The sequence below is a fragment of the Saccostrea echinata genome, unplaced genomic scaffold (genome assembly GCF_033153115.1).
Source record: "Saccostrea echinata isolate AGI-Se365-2 ecotype Australia unplaced genomic scaffold, CSIRO_AGI_Sech_v1 ptg000053l, whole genome shotgun sequence".
NCBI lineage: Eukaryota > Metazoa > Mollusca > Bivalvia > Ostreida > Ostreidae > Saccostrea > Saccostrea echinata.
In genome coordinates, this window is record NW_026889802.1 from 2,478,378 (window position 1) to 2,499,229 (window position 20,852).

The 20,852-nt window shown below is 33.7% G+C and overlaps 2 protein-coding genes across 2 annotated transcripts in view; one reads left to right on the top strand and one right to left on the bottom strand.

Annotated features, from left to right (window-relative positions):
* Window positions 1–20,852, top strand: part of LOC133204393 (polycystin-2-like) — a 271,638-nt gene that overhangs the window by 150,156 nt on the left and 100,630 nt on the right. The gene's annotated exons all lie outside the window — the stretch shown is intronic.
* The window catches only part of LOC133204395 (ubiquitin carboxyl-terminal hydrolase 39-like), a 36,419-nt gene continuing 17,193 nt past the window's right edge, over window positions 1,627–20,852 (bottom strand). Inside the window, exons 5-14 of the mRNA XM_061340117.1 lie at window positions 19,247–19,343; window positions 10,305–10,360; window positions 9,702–9,927; window positions 8,930–9,075; window positions 8,747–8,792; window positions 8,389–8,612; window positions 8,232–8,293; window positions 7,904–8,045; window positions 5,623–5,709; window positions 1,627–1,878 (exon numbers count right to left, since the gene is read on the bottom strand). Coding sequence (XP_061196101.1) covers window positions 1,780–1,878; window positions 5,623–5,709; window positions 7,904–8,045; window positions 8,232–8,293; window positions 8,389–8,612; window positions 8,747–8,792; window positions 8,930–9,075; window positions 9,702–9,927; window positions 10,305–10,360; window positions 19,247–19,343 — 1,185 coding nt within the window. The 3' untranslated portion in view covers window positions 1,627–1,779. The remainder of the gene's footprint in view (window positions 1,879–5,622; window positions 5,710–7,903; window positions 8,046–8,231; window positions 8,294–8,388; window positions 8,613–8,746; window positions 8,793–8,929; window positions 9,076–9,701; window positions 9,928–10,304; window positions 10,361–19,246; window positions 19,344–20,852) is intronic.

Below are 20,852 nucleotides of genomic sequence, written 5' to 3' on the forward strand. Positions count from 1 at the left end.
GGGGAAGAATTTACCATGCAAGTTAAATCGAATGGACATGTACACTGTATTCCCTTCCTTTTAATTACTTTTACTTCGTTTGAATTGTCAGCAAACGAAAATCATTATCTCATTTTGGTTTATAGGTAAAGATGCCACTGGAACTTTTCAGACAGATTAATGCGGAAACTTAATGTGGAATTATCGGGAAGAGTGAATCGATAGAGGCAAGATAATTACAAGCAATATTTGGTTAGAGAAACAATCAAAGTTTTGTTCAAATGGCTCGGAAGTTTACATCAGCCAGGATTTTTTGCAATCCTGGCACTGTCAAATGATTACAAAAGGTGGGACATTGCAAGCTGTTGATTCTGTAACCGAGTAGATAAAACTTTTATATATATATATATATTTATATACATTTATTGCTCAACAAACCTCTTCAACCCAGAGCTGGGTTCTGACAACAAACATTTACACCTAATCTGCATTAAAAGCTTACATATTTATATAGGCAAACATCTTACACCGTCACTGCGGGAGACTTCTAAATTAAATGTCACGGCATTAGAACATCCGCTCAATGGGCTTCGTGAAAAAACGCAAATTGAATCGATCAGGTGACGAGTCCCACACTAATTCAATTAATAAGTCTTATGCTAAATGGCCAAATTTAAATCCTTCCGATATATTTCAGGTTGTAATTTCTAATCTTTGTAAGATTTAAGGGTTTAAATTTTTACACCAGATTGTACAATATTTTTAGAGATCTGAATGAAGCGGTCGACAATTTTAATGAAGCGAAAATAAACAACTCCGCGAGTTGAGAAGGGTTGGGTAGTACTCTACAATAAAACGACTTCGATATTTGTCTGTTATTAACAATTTTTTTAATAGATAAATTTAACAGGAGAAAATGGCAGATAATAGTTTGCATACATCTAACAAATCAATGAAAAATTTCATTTGTTTGATTTTTTCCTCCAACGTTAGCCTGTCAATATATGACAAAGCCATTAACAATTCCACATCAGAAACAGCCATGCAAACAGAAAAAGAGATTCCTACAGAATTAAATAAAAATCCATTCCTATTGTTTAAGGCAATTCTTTTTTAAAGCAAACAATGTCTTTGTTATTGATGTGAATGTGGGTTTGAATGTCTCTCATAGCTCTTGGCAAGAATTTCAATCCTATTACATGCAAATACAGAGATAAAATGTACATTAGTATTTCATCTCCAGGGCAGAATGCTGCACAATGAATACACCTGTATTCAAACACGAAAACTTAATGGCCAACAATAAGAATTATTATTATTATTATTATATATCGTATATATAAAAAATCCTTAAGCTGAGAAACACTGCTAATTCTAATGTCTAGGACATTCTTCATAATTTTCGTTATCTTGATTTGTACTACATGTATAATAAAATTATTTTGTTTTTGAAATACATTACCTAAGAACTCAAAAGCAACTTCTTTCATAGAAGTAGCTTTTGTCTCTAGTTTGAAATCATAGCATTACTGTACACCAGTCTAAATTTCAAATAATGCAAATGCAAGATATTAAACATGACACTGTACAAAATTCAAAAATACACCCTTCTTTCCAGCAGTAACATTGATGAATAATAATACACAATATGGTTTAAATGTTTTATTTTGTACTTTGAATGAAAGAGTACATAGGTGATAATTTATTATCCTACAGTTAAAATACAGAAGTGATCTTTATTTCTTCTGTGACAGACACTCGACATCCTTTAGTCTCTCCTATTTTTAACGATGTCCAGCCTCACTTGTCCAGCTCCATGGATTCTGGTTGTTGTGCTACCATTTCCTCTGGATTCTTACCATATACTGGGTTAGGTATATCCCTCCTCAATTCAAATATCTGTAATTACAGGATCAGGAGAATCAATTTGATACTGTACATGTATATAAATGGATGTATTCAAAATTTAGCGCATTCACTCGGTATTGAGTGTATGATGTAATCATGAATTAGCGCTACTCAAGTCCACACCATGTGTTGTATTTATTTAACAAATTATTAATAGTACATGTATTCGTGAATTAGCACAAAGTTGTCTATGCCAAAGCCACTAAAATATGAAGCCCTGGGGTTGAAATATACAGTAGCCCAAAGCCCAGGGCTAGTCATTTTAAGACTCGGGCTAGCCAATTAAAATGTAATGATAATCTGTCGGATTAGCAGAACGGCAAAAATATTCTCATCAGTTTACTTTCGCTTCTCTGTCAATCACCACAGGGTTTGAAACTTTAACTTGTGATGTTTTTGCATAAAAAATTGTTGAAGTAGTTAGTTTGAGGTTTGGGCTAGTAATTTTTTACTGATCAGAAGCCCCTGGGCTAGTGGGTTTTCCAAGAAAATTTCAACCCCACAGCCCGCTTTTTTAAGTAAACCTACAGTAAATTGAAATGGGAGGAGCAGGACTTTGATAATTCTGGATGTAAGAAAGACTTCCAATAAAGTTCATGGAAGAAGACACACTGAAATAAAATCTAAACGATTTTGATTAAATCTGAATGGAGGAAGCTTTGTGAAGTCTACATTAAGGCTTTGTTAAATCTACATGGAAAGAAGGCTTTAATGTGAAATTTACATGGAAGGAGAAAGGATTTGTTAATCTTGATAAAAGTAGGGTTTTGTTACATCTGGATGGAAGGAGAAAGGCATGTGAAATCTATGTGGCAGAATGGCTTTGTTAAATCTGGATAGAAGGAGGAGTTTGTTAAATCTGGATAGAAGGAGAAGGGATTTGTTAAAACTGGATAGAAGGAGAAGGGGATTTGTTAAATCTAAATGGAAGGTGAAGGGCATTGGTAAATCTGGATGCTAAGAGCAGGATGTTAGATCTGGATGATACGAGCAGGAATTTGTGAAATCTGGATGATAAGAAAAGGGCTTTGTTAAATCTGGATGATAAGAGAAGGGATTTGTTAAATATGGGTGGAGGGAGAATGGCTTTGTTAAAATATGGATAGGAGAAGGGCTTAGTTAAATCTGGATAGATGGAGAATGAATTTGTAAAATCTAGATTGGAAAAAGAGCTTTGAAAATCATGAAGGAAGGGAGAGGGGATTTCTGAAATTTAGATGAAGGGAGAAAAGCTTTGTTAAATCTTGACAGAAGAAGTGCATTGTTAAATCTGGATAAAAGGAGAAGATCTATATTTAACCTGAATGGAACAGGGCTCTGCTAAATCTGGATGGAGAAGGGCTTTTAAATTTTAATGTAGAGAGGCTTTTTTAATCCTTAATAGAAGGAAAAGGGACTTATTAAATCTGGATCGAAGGAAAAGGGCTTTTGTTTTCTGGATATAAGAAGAAGAAAGGCTTTGCTAAAGCTGGTAAGGAGAAAAGCATGGTTAAAACTGATTTAAATGAGAAGGGCCCTGTAAAATCTGTCAAAATGAGAAGGGCTTTGTTAAATCTGGAAAAAAGGAGGAAAGCTTTGTAAATCTAGATGGAGGAAAAGGGTTTTGCTCTATCTGGATGATACAAGAAAGGCTTTGTTTAAACTTGAATTTACACTGACGATGCTTCCATATTTCCTTGACTAATCATGGCCTTGGAAGATTTTTCAAGATTTTTCCTAATTATATGTTTGATCTTCTGAATTATTATGACTAATAATGGCTTTGTTGTTCTCAAGAAGAAGATTGTTAATGTTTTTTCCTATATATTCCTTTGTTTAACTTTGATCCCCTGTGTGGCCCCTCTCTACTCCTGGGGGTCAAAAGTTGAACAAAATTGAATCTTCATTACCTGAGTATACTTCTACATTAATATGACTAATCATGGTTTTGTTATTCTTGAGAAAAGATTTTAATTGATTTTTCCTAAACATTCCTATGTATAACTTTAATCGCCCACTGTGGCCCCTAGGGTCATGATTTGCATAAACTTAAATCTACACTACCTATTGATATGACTAATTTTGGCTTAGCTGTTCTTGTGAAGAGGATTTATAAAGATTTTTCCAATGTATTCCTATATAAAATTTAATTGCCCATTGTGGCCCCACCCTAGTCCTGGGGGTCTTGATTTTAACAAACCTGAATCTACACTACCTGAGGATGCTTCCATGTAAATATGACTAATTATGACTTTGTTGTTTTTTAAAGATTTTTCCTGTGTACTTCCATCTAAAACTTTGATTGTCCACCCATCATGACCCCAGAAGTCATGATTTAAACAAACTTGAATCTACACTACCTGATGATGCTTCCACTTAAATTTCATATTTTTTGACCAGTGGTTCTTGACAAGATTTTTTTTATAGATGCCATTAATATCTCCCCTTGAAAGAACGCATGGCCCTTCATTTGAATAAACTTAAATTCCCCTTACCCAAGGATACTTTGTGGCAAGTTTGGTTGAAAATGGTCTAGTTGTTCTTGAGAAGATGAAAATGTGAAAAATTAATGGACGGACAGACAGACAGATGTCGGACAAAATGTGATCAGAAAAGCTCACTTAAGCCTTCGGCTCGGGGAGCTAACAAAACGAGAAGGGACTTAGAGCCAAATAGAACCTGAACAGAGAGAGAAGGGAATTTGATAAATCGGAATAGAGGGGAATAGGGTTTTGATAAATCTGAATAGAGGGAATAGGATTTTGATAAATCTGAATGGAGGGAATAGGGTTTTGATAAATCTGAATGGAGGGAATAGGGCTTTGATTAACCTGAATGGTAGAAGAAGGGTCTTGATAAAAGTGCTTAATAATTTAAACCTGAATGGAAGGAGGAGGATTTGGATAAACACGAATGGAAGAATGGTCTAGATAAAATTAAATGGAAGAAGGGTCAATAAACTTGAATGGAAGAAGGGTCTTGATAAACATGAATGGAAGAAGGGTGTTGGTAAACTTGTATGGAACCTTGAGATAAATTATAAATTTTATGACAGGAAATCTTACTGACCTGTTTATACATGTAAAACTTTTTAACATTAAAGATCAATTCCTGTCCTGCATATACAACTTACAATCTCACAGATGTCAGTAGATATAAACTACAATTTTCTGACGGTAGAGATGAATAGAGATGAATATGACTTGTACATAACTCTCTGATTGTAGATATGAATGACTGACCTGTATATAACTAATTACTGACCTGTATATAACTCTCTGATTGTAGAGATGAATTACTGACCTGTTTATATAACTCTCTAATTTTAGAGATATATTACTGACCTGTATATAACTCTCTGATTGTAGAGATGAATTACTGACCTGTTTATATAACTCTCTAATTGTAGAGATATATTACTGACCTGTATATAACTCTCTGATTGTAGAGATGAATTACTGACCTTTATATAACTCTCTGATTGTAGAGATGAATTACTGACCTGTATATAACTAATTACTGACCTGTAAATAACTCTGATTGTAGAGATAAATTACTGACCCTATATAACTCTCTGATTGTAGAGATATATTACTGACCTGTATATAACTCTCTGATTGTAGAGATAAATTACTGACCTGTTTATATAACTCTCTGATTGTAGAGATGAATTACTGACCTGTATATAACTCTCTGATTGTAGAGATTAATTACTGACCCTATATAACTCTCTGACTGATAAGATGAATTACTTACCTGTATATAACTCTCTGATAGAGGAATCATTTGAGGAAGAATGTCTGTTACATGAAGGTCCTGCATCTCATACCACTTCTGAGTACCCTGTGAAAAAAAACATATTTCGTTAAATGAAATAAGGAGACAGTATTCAACCTCAATAGTCCATTCAAACAATGCAAATTGGGAGCAGAGCAAACACAGACCTCTAAAACATCAGAGGTGGGATCATGTGCCATGGAGGAGTAAGCGTTCCCTGCTGACTGGTAACACCCGTCGTGTGCTCCTTGTCATGATTGGGGAAAATGGAAAAATCCATAGACAATTCAGTGTGTAAATAATGGCCTAACAATTAGTATGAAAAATGTCAGTCATCATTGGATTGTATTTGCTGACAAGGTCATTGTATTGACCATGGAACTTGTGATATGATGAATTTAAACAAGACTATTAATATTCTTGTTTCATCAATTTGTTTGTCAATAGCTTGCCTCTGTAGAAATTGTTCTTCATACGTAGAGCATGCCCTTGCATATCAAATCAACTGAGAGACATAAACCCCATATGCAGGTGATATAGGTATATTGCTATATAAGTAAGGGAAGTTGACGATAGAAAAGTTGAAGTCATCACGATTATCATAAAGCTTTGTTGTTTGGCCACCATTAATGTCTTTTTCTAGTAAAATATCCAAATATGAAACAGATGTGTCAGACTCTGTGGTACCTTTTTTATCAAGCTCACTGGGATAAACTGAGTCGACATATGAATGGTAACTATTGTTAATTGATAATACGTCGTCGATATATCTAAATGTTGAGTTAAAGGCCACAACAAGTGTTTTTTTCTTCTCATGTATAAGATTTTGAATAAATTCTGCTTCATATGAATACAAAAATCAGTCTGGTATTAACAGGGCATAATTGGTACCCATGGGAATTCCGACAGATTGTTGAAAGACCTGGTCTCCAAAAACTACATAGATGTTGTCAATCAGAAACTCAAGCATCATTTTAATATCAACTTCAGAGTACTTGTGTGTACAATCAGAGTGTTTTTTAACAAAATAATATTGATAAAAATAATAAATTAATCTTAATATATGCTGTCTACTTAATATCCAATTATTAACATTCCTTTTGTGTATCATAGCTGTCATTGATGAGAATTCCAGATCCATAGAACAATGATAAATGATACAATTTATGAAAAGATTAGAGTACAAGTACTAAAACTCTGAAACATGTTTTCATTTCCAACATATAATTAAACAAACTTTTCATATGCAAAAATAGTAAGTTATGCAAAATCCATGTAAAAACGGAATTGTTAATTACTGTACTACCTGGTATAAAATAAGGTACAAATCTGTTTCAGAAATTAGTCAATACAGCTTAAGCTGCAATTCACATTATGAACAATCTGTCCATTACAAAGCCATTTTCCCTGTAGGATATCACATCTTAAGATAACTTATACTTAACTTTTAATATAATTAATTCAGCTGATGATCTACAGTTTCAATTTAATTGTGAAATATCTCTAATGTATTGATCCTCAAACAATGTATCAATATTGTATCAAAACAATGAACCTGCCTACTCCTTTCATTGCAGAGATGCAATCCAAATGCTCATTTTGGTTGAATGTCAGAGATAAAGGTGTAATTCTTCATATTTTCCTATTTTGATGTTTCACTATGATAGTTTGTAATCTAACACAGGCTTTATGTAGTATATCATTTAATAAAGGATATTATTCATTGACAACTTCTATGTTCTGTAAAACAATGGCATCCTTACATCCCAACATGTCAAACATTTAATAACATGTCAAACATTTAATATTCCATTCTTGGTTAAACTTTTGGTGGTATCAATAGCACACGTATCAGTACAGGTCAACTTGATGCATTTGCATCTCCTTTTTCCAAATATGGGCATGTGCTGTGTGTTAAGTTTGGAAGCCATCTTAGATACAATAAATCATTTTCTATATTGTACTCTTGAAGAGCTATAGCGCCCTTGATATACAAAGCATATCATGGAATATCATGAAATACCATGGAATTCAAGGTAATCAATGTTTGTGGGCAAAATTTTACTGATTCGTGGGGACAAAATTTCGTGGGAAACCCACTTTAAACAGATGATTCAATGAATCAATCCTCTGACAAAGATCATTTGTGGGGATGTAAATTCGTGGGTAAGGTTGATCAACAAATTCCATGAACATTTGTCTCCCAAGAACAAGGATGATTCCACTGCATACAGAGACAAAATGTGTAATAAAGCCTTACCTTGTGTAGGACATGGACCCTGTAGGTTCCTTTTCCTCTTTCTGGCTCTCCATCATGTACAATGTTGGCCATGAGATCATACGTAGTGTTTTTGTGTAAAACTCTGTGTTCTGGGGCTAATAAATCTCCAAAATCAATGTTTCTGAAATTCAAGTAAATTGTGTTTAAAAAATTTTATTAAGAGATAGAACTCTGGTATTATCTTGTATACTGTAATCTACATTATATGAATGATGCAAGATGAAATTTTAATTGTTCAACAGAATCTGATTAAAGATCAAGCTAAAATTTGAAGAAAAAAAAATAAGTTGTGCTTTACAAAACATACTTGATAGGAAAGTTGACAATGGTAGGATTTTTTTCTTTGATGAAGTAATTCTTGGTAAATCTCTAAAAAAAAAAAAAAAAAAAAAGACAGTATGTATTTATAGGTTTGATGTAACCAACAAACAAAATTGAATTCAGCAGAACAGAGCAATTATTACCTTAATAAAAATGATGACAAAGTTTGGTAATCTTGTGATCTGGAATCGCTTCAGCTGTGAATCCTTGTGGGTCTTATACTCCTTCTCTGATACACCATTAAATTTGGTGAGAAGTGTAGCAAATGGGATCTGAGGGATGATGTTTTCCTGAAGTTCATCAGGGTAAAGGGGCGGAGGTGGAAGGTCACAGGTCAAGTACAACCAAGGAATCTCCTCCACATGTTCTAAAATATTTTTAAAAATTATACATTTATCTGCCAACCAACACAAAACAGTGGTTTTATCTTAAATTCCATCTCTGATGTAAGGAGATATTCTTTAATATTGCAATAGTAATTTTTTTTTAAAGCAACCATACCTAGATATTCATCTGTCATAAGAAGTTTCTTTTTCTCTTCTTCTTTCTAAAAAAAAAAAAATCCAATATTCAATTAAGCCCACAAAAAAGGAATGAGGATAGATAATTATTAATGTATAATTCTTGCACTTGGTGTCACTCATATATCTGTACAAGAAATATATTTTCTTAGGTACAACTTACCAAATCAATGGGCAGAACTTTTCTTGTGAACACTTTCATTTTTCCTCGAAAAGTTTTGTTCACAATGGTGCTGTTTAGTTTTCTGGTTCCATTCATGGCCAAGTGAAGAGCATTCAGAAACCAGGACATAAACTCCAGTGCATCACCTAGTGACAAAAGTCAGAAACTGCAGTCAACTGAAGTCTTAATTAAAGAGTGTACGGTAGCAATGTCAAATCAGGTTCAATGATTATAAGTTCAACATTGAAACACAATAAATTATAATGTCTTTATAATATTAAACCTGAAAATATCATTTTTAAAATTCATCAATTGAAATATTCATAAATTATATTTTAAATTTATTGATTGAATTATTAAAAAATTATAAAAACTATTGGATTTGGAATTGGAATTACATATATTGGACCTTATTGGGTTTTTATAGTTGTTTATATTTTATTTCCAGTAGTGATTAATACCGTAAACATTGTTTATTGGATAAATGTGTCTTTTCTTGAAAATATGAAGAAAAGCAAATGATTGTAAAAATTAATAAATTTAAAATAATTTATTCATAACAGTTATCTTTCTATACATTATATTTTACATATAATATATATAGCAATTAATCGAAATGCTTAATACAAAAATTAGATGCTAAGGGGAATATAATTTATATTTTTGCTAGACAAGAGACAAAAATTTATCAACTCAGTGATATGGTTGGATTTTAACTTATTGTTGACTATTCTATAACATCAGTGAGTAGAGTATATAAAGAGTAGAGTACCCTGCTCCGTGATCTGGAACTTCTTTTTACTACAGAGGACAACTGCCTGCAACATCTCATGTGGACTGACATGAGCCTTAAAATTTCTGGGATTCCAGAGTTTTCTAAGGAGTTCTCCAAACCTCTGAACAAGTAAAACCATCTGATCCCCTGGAGGCCTCTTGATTTTCTTGTAATTTTCTTCTTGTAAAAAGAAATTTCTAAGGGGTGTAACATGTGACAAAGCCTGAAAAAAAAAATAAGTGATCAAATATTATGGTTACATGTATTATGCTGAGCCCAATTACATCAAGAACATTACATATTTAAGAAACACATAAGTTCAATCTTTTTTTTTGTCCCCATGGGTCTGTAGAAGATATTTAAATGATTTATTAATTTTCTTTTCGTAGAGTTTTACCCCTTAGTTGAACCCTCTCTGCTCAAAGACATCTTGTGACTACTTGTTAAAATATTTACTGATAAACTTCTCTTCAACACAACTCACTATACATAACCTCTTCAAAGTTTGAAGCCAAAAGTGAAAAACATACAGTACTGTTTAACATCAGATAAGGGAAGGTACACTGATTTAGAATAAAAAAACAAAACTGTTACCATTACCTGTAAAATGACATTACAATAGTCATTTTCCTTGATGTTGTTCAAACCCACAATACCTAAAATGAAAATAAAATGGAATCAAACAGTCATTTTTATATCAAATCCACAATATAAATCATCTGATTTCAAATCTGCAATCCCAAAATTATGAAAAATATTAGTATTAGGAATTACAGTCTCTGCTGTTGGACTCTATGATGAGGTCATTAAAAAAAATCTTGATGTTTAATCCAAATTCAATTTGCAGTAGAAAATCAAATCTGGATTATGCATTATGCAAATTTTGCCATTATTTAAGTACAGGTCCACGTAACAATCAGGCAGCCTATATATAAAAGGTGATACATGGGGGTTCTCAGAAATTAATGGTTTTTCACTCACAGTTTTTTCTCGGGCTATAATCCATGTATGTGAAAGGAAAAATATTTTGGGTCATTGTTACTATGGAAACCTGGGCAAAGAAATTTCCCTAGCAACCGGCCAATTTCTCTCTGTAGACTGACGAAATTTCACTCATTTTGAAGGCTTTATACGAAATGTAAATAAAATCATTTTTTCTTATGTGTAATACTTAAAGAAAGATACATTTTTAAAGTGTTTTGTCAATGTAATAAAAAGAAATTACATGCTCTAATATATTTGCTATAGACACAGTTAAAGATACAAGTTTACCATTTTTTTGCTGATTCAACATTTTGCGTGATTTTAGCAAAAATCAAGTTGATATTATTCATTTCACCATCTTAATACAATTGTTTTATCTATTTCATGTAAAACCACTGGAAAACCTCTCTAAGAATTTGAAATAAAAAGTTTTGCAAATTTGAAAATTCCTATCTGTTGCTAAGCAACAAAAATGGATGGTTGGATAAATTAAAAAAGGGGAAAATGTAAAGCATTGGAAGAAAAATCGAATAAAATTAATTGTAATCATTATTTAACAAAAACAAAGTTTAAAATATAAAATATTCTTCCTTGTGTACTGTAGACTATTTTACAATTAGCTATCTCTATGGCAACAACACATTTTCCTTAGCAACAAAGCATTGAAAGTTATTTTTAGCACATATTCATTTAAGTTTTTAAAAGATTATCTGATTATTATGGTTGAATTGCTATTGCCCAGAATTGACATTGTCAAACTGGTTTTTTAAAAGTATTTTTAAGTTTATTCATCCATAGCAACAGAACTTGTCCACATAGCAACAAATGTATTTATAAAGAATCAGTATGTAGCAATTCCTCAATAACAATATGTGTCTTCAAAAGATGTTTACTAGGCAAAAACATTCTACTTATGGGAATGAAAAATCACTTACTTGACTAATGACTGGTATTTTTTTCACTTTCAAATGGTAAATCAATGACCTATTTTTCATGCTAGTGGCTTATCAAGACTTGATAGTCTTAAAATTTCTGACAAATTCCTGAAAATTTTGCATCATGACCAATATATGCAACAAAAACTGGACAGTCTAACTTCTGACAAGTTTTAAAAAATGCAGTAATTTCGTTTAGAAAAAACTATTGACTTTTGATGAGGTCTGCTTGTGACAATGCAGAGCTGGTGAGGTGTTGGTTGACCGAGGCCGAAGGTTGAGGTTAATCAGTTCCTGACGAAGTCCGTAAAGAAACAAGTAGGCCGAATTCAAACGTCAATAACTGTATTTTAAATTATCAGGAATTTTTACATTTTTCACGATCTGCCTATTTTCTCCATGAAATATATAAAGGCCCATGATATACTTAGTCTTTTGTTTTTACCAAGATATCAATTATATTTGAACAGCTTAAACTGTTTAACAAAGGTGGAATATAATATATTAAAACAATAAATATTCAAACCATTTACTTATAAGGAGTTTAGATGGTTCAATACAGAAGTCTGCGCGCAATTTGACTGGCTGATACAAATGTAAGCAAAGCTATCAAGTTAGCTAAGATGGAAAAACGAAATAAACAAACTCTTTGTAGCGAGACTACTGTCTCCTGGATAACGAGATTAAAAAACTTATTTTGATGAGATAACTAAATATATAACGTGTAATAGTGAGATACTAACTCAAGATAGCTAATTAATTATTATAAAAAGATGACATACTCGTTAGATAACAAACTCGTTGTAACGAGACTACTAACTCCTTGAGAATGAGATTTGAATGATATTATAATATGATACAAACTATACTAACTTGTTATAAAAACAAGATAGGGAATTCATTTTAATGAAGTACATATAGCTAATTCATTATTTAAGAAATGAATTTAAAAGCTACCCAAGTTATACTGTATAAACCATTTACGATAGCTCAGTCGGTAGAGCGCTCGCTCCATGATCGGGAGGCCGTGAGTTCGAATCTTGGCTGTGACTGACTTAAATCAATAAAAATGGGTAGCAATTGTTCCATCGCCATACGCTCTACACTTTGAAGTGAAATTTGCGGGTCCTTCGGATGAGACCTTAAAAATCGAGATCCCATGTCACGGCAGGCATTGGCACGATAAAGATCCCTCATTGCTTAATGGCCCTGCGTTCCGAGTAAAGGTCAAAATTTGAAGCCCTTCACCGGTATATGGTGACGTCTCTATATGAGTGAAAAAATTCTCGAATGGGACGTAAAACAACATACAATCAATCAATCAATATACTGTATAACCTGGGTTGGGACAGTTTATGCTTTATAAGCCGCGAAGCGGTTAATAAAAAAGCGTAATCTGTTCCAACCCAGGTTATACCAGTATAACTTGGACAGCTATTAAATTCTTTCCTTATAATTTAATTTACCGTCATTAAACGAAGACAATAAGGCAATTTTCCTCAAAAATGCCTTCTAATCGAACATATTTTTAAAGTAACGTCAAGCAGAATAATAAGTTTTTGACGTAAGTCATTGTGACGTAGGCAACATATGTTATACGATATAAACTAATTCTTCTATCCATTCAAATGACGTGTTACAACCAGAATTCAATTATTACGAGATAACTTACTCTCGATAGAGAATTATTAACTAGCCTAGTTATATCGGGATATTTACTTGTAATAACTAATTATTCATTTTGATATAATGAGCTTAATGAAAAAATAAAAAAAATTTAATGAAAATAATGATAGTGTTGTTCTATGAAGTAAACAATTAAAGTTTGTGCTCTAAGCTTGTTTTTTATCTCCCAATTGTTCCGATACGCAAGAGACGCTCTAGGTACGAACAATTTCTAAAAGGAGGCAAGCTACTGACAAAAAAGTCAACAGTTTTCTTTAAAGTCATCATTTCTATGGTCAATACAATGACCTTGTCAGCAAATGCAATCTATCTTTTGAATCCAATGCTGACTGATGCTTTTTACAGTAATTGTATTTTGATTATGTCCTTTATATTCCTTTGTATAGCTTTGATCCATTGTTATGGCCCCTCTATTCTCCTGGGTGGTCATGATTTGAAAAAATTAAGCCTACATTACCTGATTATGCTTTTATATTATTATGACCAATCATGGCTTTGTAATGCTCTTGAGAAGAATTTTAAAGATTTCCCCTATGTTTTCATATGTAACACTTTGATTGCCCATTGTGGCCCCACCCTACGCCCGGGAGTCATGATTTGAAGAAACTTGAATCTACACTACCCGAGGATGCTTCTACATAAATATGGCCAATCATGGCTTTGCTCGTCTTGAGATGAAGATTCTAAAAGATTTTTCTTATGTATTCCTATGTAAAACTTTGATCACCTATTGTGGCCCCACCCTATCTCCGGGGTCATGATTTGAACAAACTTGAACCTACACTACCTGAGGATGCTTCCACATTACTTTCATATTTTCAAGCACGGTGGTTCTTCAGAAGATTTTTAAAAGATAAATTTTTCATATTTTAATTATTTTCCCCTTGGAATAATGCCTGATCCTTCATCAAAACAAACTTGAATCCACTTTTCCCAAGTATTTTGTGGCAGTTGGTTGAAAATGGTCCAGTGGTTCTTGACAAGAAGACGAAAATGTGAAAAGTTTACAACGACGACAATGACAACTACGACAGACAAAGGACAAATTTCTGTCAGAAAAGCTCACTTGATCCTTCGCTCAGGTGAGCTGAAATTCACTAGTATTACAAACTTCTAATTGATTTCCCCCAGATCATTGTTGATTTTGAGGTCACAAGGTCAAAAGTCAAGGATCAAACAAATGTAACCCAGACAAGAATTTTATTTTTACTTTTCAGCCAGTGATCTTTAACTTGCAGGAATGATCTTTATTCAATAACAGGACACACCCTTGGATCATAATCAAGCTCTGTGTCAAGTAGAGCTTCCAGTGAATCTCCATTACAATGTTGGAGTTCAGACAAGCATTTAATATGTTTTCGTCAGTGACCTTGAACTTGCCAACACCAACATGAGTCAAGGTCATGACAAACCCACAGGTCAAAAGCATTCTCTGTACAATATGTAAGCCTCTAGTAATTCTAAATTTCAAAGTCATAGGCCAGACCAGAATTTTATACTTTTCTGTATATGACCTTGAACTTGCTAAAAGGAGTTTGGGTTAAGGTCGGCTTGTCTGATATACTTTGGGTCAAGGTCGACACACACTTTCGGATCATCAGCAAATTTTATTCTATGTATGACCTTCCAGAAATTCGCCGTTACAAAATAACATTGCCCAGACAAAAAATTTAAAATTTTTCAGCCAGTGACCTTGAACTAACCAAAATGACCTTTGGTAAAGGTCTTAACACATGTGGGTCAACAAAGCTATCACTGTACCAAGTATGAGCATCCAATGATTCTCCGTTAGAAAGTTTGTGTCAAGGGCATGACACCCCCTTGGGTCATAAGCAATCTCTGTACAATGTATGTCATTGAACTTTCAGTGTTTTTCAGTAACAAAGTTATAGCAAGGAGGAGATTGCATGGAGTTTTTCAATAACAAAGTTATAGCAAGGAGAAGATGGCATGGACAGAAAGACACACAGTAAAGGGATTTCTGTATAATACACACCCGAGATCCCCCCCCCCCCCCCCAAACTTTGCTTATGTGGGATATTTGGATATTAGTTACATTTTTGATAGCATAGGAAGATTCAACAAAAAACCAGAGTAGTCAGTCGGACTGCACAAATTCAGTTTTACTGCTAAAATGTAAACTTTCATGAATACATTTATGTGCTAAAAATTACTTTCCTTGCCTTGTTGCAGAAAATTTTCTGTTTCCATGGAGATGGAAATTTTTGAATAGTCATAAGTTTACATAGAAAAATATTATATATTTTATTCTTTTAAAATTTGTTTTTGGTACTCAATAATTACAATTTAAACATTTTTTATTGACTTTTGAATTCGACCTACTCCTGCCCATACGGACTTTGTCAGAAACTGATTAACCTCAGCCTTCGGCCTCGGTCAATCAATACCTCACCAGGTCTGCATTATCACAAGCAGACCTCATCAAAAGCCAATAACTTTTTTAACAAGATTACTGCATTTTTTTTTTTTTTAAACTTTTCAGAAATTAGACCATCCAGTGTTCATCGCAAATATAGGTCATGATGCAATTTTTTCAGGACTTTGCAAGAAACTTTAAGATTCTCAAGTCTTAATAAGCCACTAGCATGAAAAATAGGTCATTGATTTACCATTTGAAAGTGAAAAAAAATACCAGTCATAAGTCAAACAAGTAATTTTTCATTTCAATAAGTAGAATGTTTTGCCTAGCTAACATCTTTAAAGACACAGATTTTTGTTGAGGACTTGGTGCATACTGTTCTACATACTACATTCATTATAAAATACATTTGTTGCTAAGTGGACAAGTTCTGTTGCTATGGATGAATAAACTTAAAAATACTTTAAAATATACAGTTTGACAATGTCGATTCTTGACAATAGCAATTCAACCATAATAATCAGATAATCTTTTAAAAACTTAGATGAATATGTGCTAAAAATAACTTTCAATGCTTTGTTGCTAAGGAAAATTTGCTGTTGCCATGGAGATAGCTTATTGTAAAATAGTCTAGAGTATACAAGGAAGAATATTTTATATTTTATTATTTTAAACTTTGTTTTTGGTAATCAATGATTAAAATTTATACGATTTTTCTTCCAATGCTTTACATTTTCCCATTTTTTAATTTATCCAACCATCCATTTTTGTTGCTTAGCAACAGATAGGAATTTTCAAATTTGCAAAACTTTTTATTTCAAATTCTTAGAGAGGTTTTCCAGTGGTTTTACATGAAATAGATGAAGCAATTGTATTAAGATGGTGAAATGAAAAATATCGACTCGATTTTTGCTAAAATCACGCAAAATGCTGAATCAGCAAAAAAATGGTAAACTTGTATCTTTACCTGTGTCTATAGCAAATATATTAGAGAATGTAATTTCTTTTTATTACATTGACAGAACACTTTAAAAATGTATCTTTCTTATTACACTAAATAAGAAATATATATACTTTATTTACGTTTCGTTTAAAGCCTTTAAAATGAGTGAAATTTCATCAATCTACAAAGAACCAGAAGTCTCTGATGAGACTGTAGCTCTACTGGTCTGTTTGTATAACAAAAGAAAAGTAGCACTTGGATTTGAAACATTGCAACATGCAACAATAAATAGAATTATGTATCTTAATGTAGTCTACTTTTGTGACAAGTTATTGAAATCAAATGAAAACTAGGAGTAGTAGCGTTTTGAAAGTATTTCACGGAAATTTCTATTTTTAGTACCGGTAACCATGACAACACCATTCACCCAAATAAAAAAAAACAGAAATACATATTATGTATCGTAGTGTATTCTAACTGTGTGCCAAATTAGATTGAAATCAGACCAAAATTGTAGGAGGAGTAACGTTTTAAAGGAATTTCACAGACATTTCTATTTTAAGTAACCATGGCAACACTGTTCATCGAATTCAAAAAAATGCACTAAATTATGTATCTTAGTGTAGTCTACTTGTGTGCCAAGTTATATTGAAATCAGACCAAAACTGTAGGAGGACTGGGGTTTTAAAGAAATTTCACAGAAATTTCTATTTTTAGTAACCATGGGAACACCGTCCATCGAAATCAAAAAACCGATGCACTAAATTATGTATCTTAGTGTAGTCTACTTGTGTGCCAAGTTATATTGAAATCAGACCAAAACTGTAGGAGGAGTAGCGTTTTAAAGGAATTTCACAGAAATTTCTATTTTTAGTAACCATGGCAACACCGTCCGTCGAAATCAAAAACCGATGCACTAAATTATGTATCTTAGTGTAGTCTACTTGTGTGCCAAGTTATATTGAAATCAGACCAAAACTGTAGGAGGAGTAGCGTTTTAAAGAAATTTCACAGAAATTTCTATTTTTAGTAACCATGGCAACACCGTCCGTCGAAATCAAAAACCGATGCACTAAATTATGTATCTTAGTGTAGTCTACTTGTGTGCCAAGTTATATTGAAATCGGACCAAAACTGTAGGAGGAGTAGCGTTTTAAAGGAATTTCACAGAAATTTCTATTTTTAGTAACCATGGCAACACCGTCCATCGAAATCAAAAACCGATGCACTAAATTATGTATCTTAGTTTAGTCTACTTGTGTGCCAAGTTATATTAAAATCGGACCAAAACTGTAGGAGGAGTAGCGTTTTAAAGGAATTTCACAGAAATTTCTATTTTTAGTAACCATGACAACACCGTCCATCGAAATCAAAAAACTGATGCACTAAATTATGTATCTTAGTGTAGTCTACTTGTGTGCCAAGTTATATTGAAATCGGACCAAAACTGTAGGAGGAGTAGCGTTTTAAAGGAATTTCACAGAAATTTCTATTTTTAGTAACCATGGCAACACCATTCATCGAAATCAAAAACCGATGCACTAAATTATGTATCTTAGTGTAGTCTACTTGTGTGCCAAGTTATATTGAAATCGGACCAAAACTGTAGGAGGAGTAGCGTTTTGAAAAATTGTTTACAGACAGACGGACAGACAGACAGACAGACAGACAGACGGACGGACGACGGACACCTTACTATCGCATAAGCTCTTCTGGTCTCTGACCAGTAGAGCTAAAAATTGGCCGGTTGCTAGGGAAATTTCTTTGTCCAGGTTTCCATAGTAACAATGACCCAAAATATTTTTCCTTTCACATACACGGCTTATAACCCGAGAAATAACTGTGAGTGAAAAATCATTAATTTCTGAGAACCCAATGTATCACCTCCTGCCTGATTGTTACGTGGACCTGTACTTAAAAGATACTTGCTTAAAAAGAGAATACTGGTACTCAGAAAAAAAGCTTGAAACTGATGCTTTAGCTGTAAAACATAGGTCACTGACACATGCAGAATTCAATACGATTGGTTGTATCTCCCAAAGCAAAATATGTTTCAGTAATTTTTGAGCTTGCAATTATTGAGAATCGACTTGCTCTTATTGCTTTAACCATTCAACCAGCAAATATAGTGAAATATGAAGATAACAAACATTAATCAAGCTCAAAAGTACATTGAAACAATACAGATCTAGAGCAGAGCAAACACGGGCCTCTATAAACATCAGAGGTGGGGTCAGGTGCCATAGAGGAGTAAGCATCCCCTGTTGACTGGTAACACTCGCCATGTGCTCCTCATCATTATTGGGCAAACGGAATAGACAGTTCAGTGTGAAAATTATGGTCTAACAATTCTTATGAAAAATGTCAGTCAACATTCGACTTAATGGTATTCTGTACATTTACAAGACCAGGCCCATGACAAGTAAAAAGAATTTTTTGAATACATGTACTTAAACAGAAAAGTAGGAGTTGTGATGAAAACAAAAATGTGATGGAGAGATGGACAGATAGATGGAGATAACCAAAACATATACCCAAACTTTCTGTAGAAAGTGCAAGTTACTTATTTAAAATCAAATCAAAATTTAAATACATGTATTATTCATGTTCATACCTGGTAGGTATGTTGTACCATCATATGCCCTAGAAAGCTTACTGCTGGAGTCTAGGGATGCAATGTGTTCATCACTAAATGTGGGATTCAACACATACTGTAATAAAAAAACCCACATATTTTCTTTAAAAAACATAGGTAATCAAAGATTACGAAGCTCACCTCGACGAAGGCTATCTATAAGTAAGGCAAATCTCACATCATATTTTTTCTAGTTAGTGTTCATCCCAAGATCAATATCCATACAAGTTTGGTTTAAGAAGGACTTATAGATACTTGGAAATAGACCTGCTCAAAAAACTTCTAACCAGTTTACTAATCAAGAAAATTTTGGACAGTTCCAACATCCAAAGCAAGTCTGGAAGTTTTCATCCTTAGATGTACCATCCAAGCTGTTTAATCATGCCATAATATTATATAGCTACTCCAAAAACATTACTCTGGTCACCCATCTGGAAAATGTGAGTCAGATTCAGAATCCAAAACAAGTCTGAAAGTGTCCATCCTAAGATACATCATCCATGCTAATTTGATTAAAATACGGCTAAAATTCACTCATCTGGAAAATCTAGGTCAGATTCAGCATCCGAAGCAGGTGTGGTAGTGTCCATCCCTAGATGCATCATCCATGCAAGTTTGGTCCAGGAAGGGCTTATAGTTACTTGGGAATAGACCTGCTCCAAATATAGGTCAGATCCAGCATCCGAAGCAAGTGTGGTAGTGTCCATCCCTAGATGCATCATCCATGCAACTTTGGTTCAGGTAGGGCTTATAGTTACTTGGGAATGGACCTGCTCCAAAAACTTTAACCTGGTCCCTCATCTGGAAATTCTAGGTCAGATCCAGCATCCGAAGCAAGTGTGGTAGTGTCCATCCCTAGATGCATCTTCCATGTAAGTTTGGTCCAGATAGGGCTTATAGTTACTTGGGAATGGACCTGCTCCAAAAACTTTAACCTGGTCACTCATCTGGAAAATCTAGGTCAGATCCCGCATCGGAAGCAAGTGTGGTAGTGTCCATCCCTAGATGCATCATCCATGCAAGTTTGGTCCAGGTAGGGCTTATAGTTACTTGGGAATAGACCTGCTCCAAATATAGGTCAGATCCAGCATCTGAAGCAAGTGTGGTAGTGTCCATCTCTAGATGCATCATTCAAGCAACTTTGGTTCAGGTAGGGCTTATAGTTACTTGGGAATGGACTTGCTCCAAAAACTTTAACCTGGTCACTCATCTGGAAAATCTAGGTCAGATCCAGCATCTGAAGCAAGTGTGGTAGTGTCCATCTCTAGATGCATCATCCATGCAACTTTGGTTCAGGTAGGGCTTATAGTAACTTGGGAATGGATCTGCTCCAAAAATTTTAACCTGGTCACTCATCTGGAAAATCTAGGTCAGATCCAGCATCTGAAGCAAGTGTGGTAGTGTCCATCCCTAGATGCATCATCCATGCAACTTTGGTTCAGGTAGGGCTTATAGTTACTTGGGAATGGACCTGCTCCAAAAACTTTAACCTGGTCACTCATCTGGTAAATCTAGGTCAGATCCAGCATCTGAAGCAAGTGTGGTAGTGACCATCTCTAGATGCATCATCCATGCAACTTTGGTT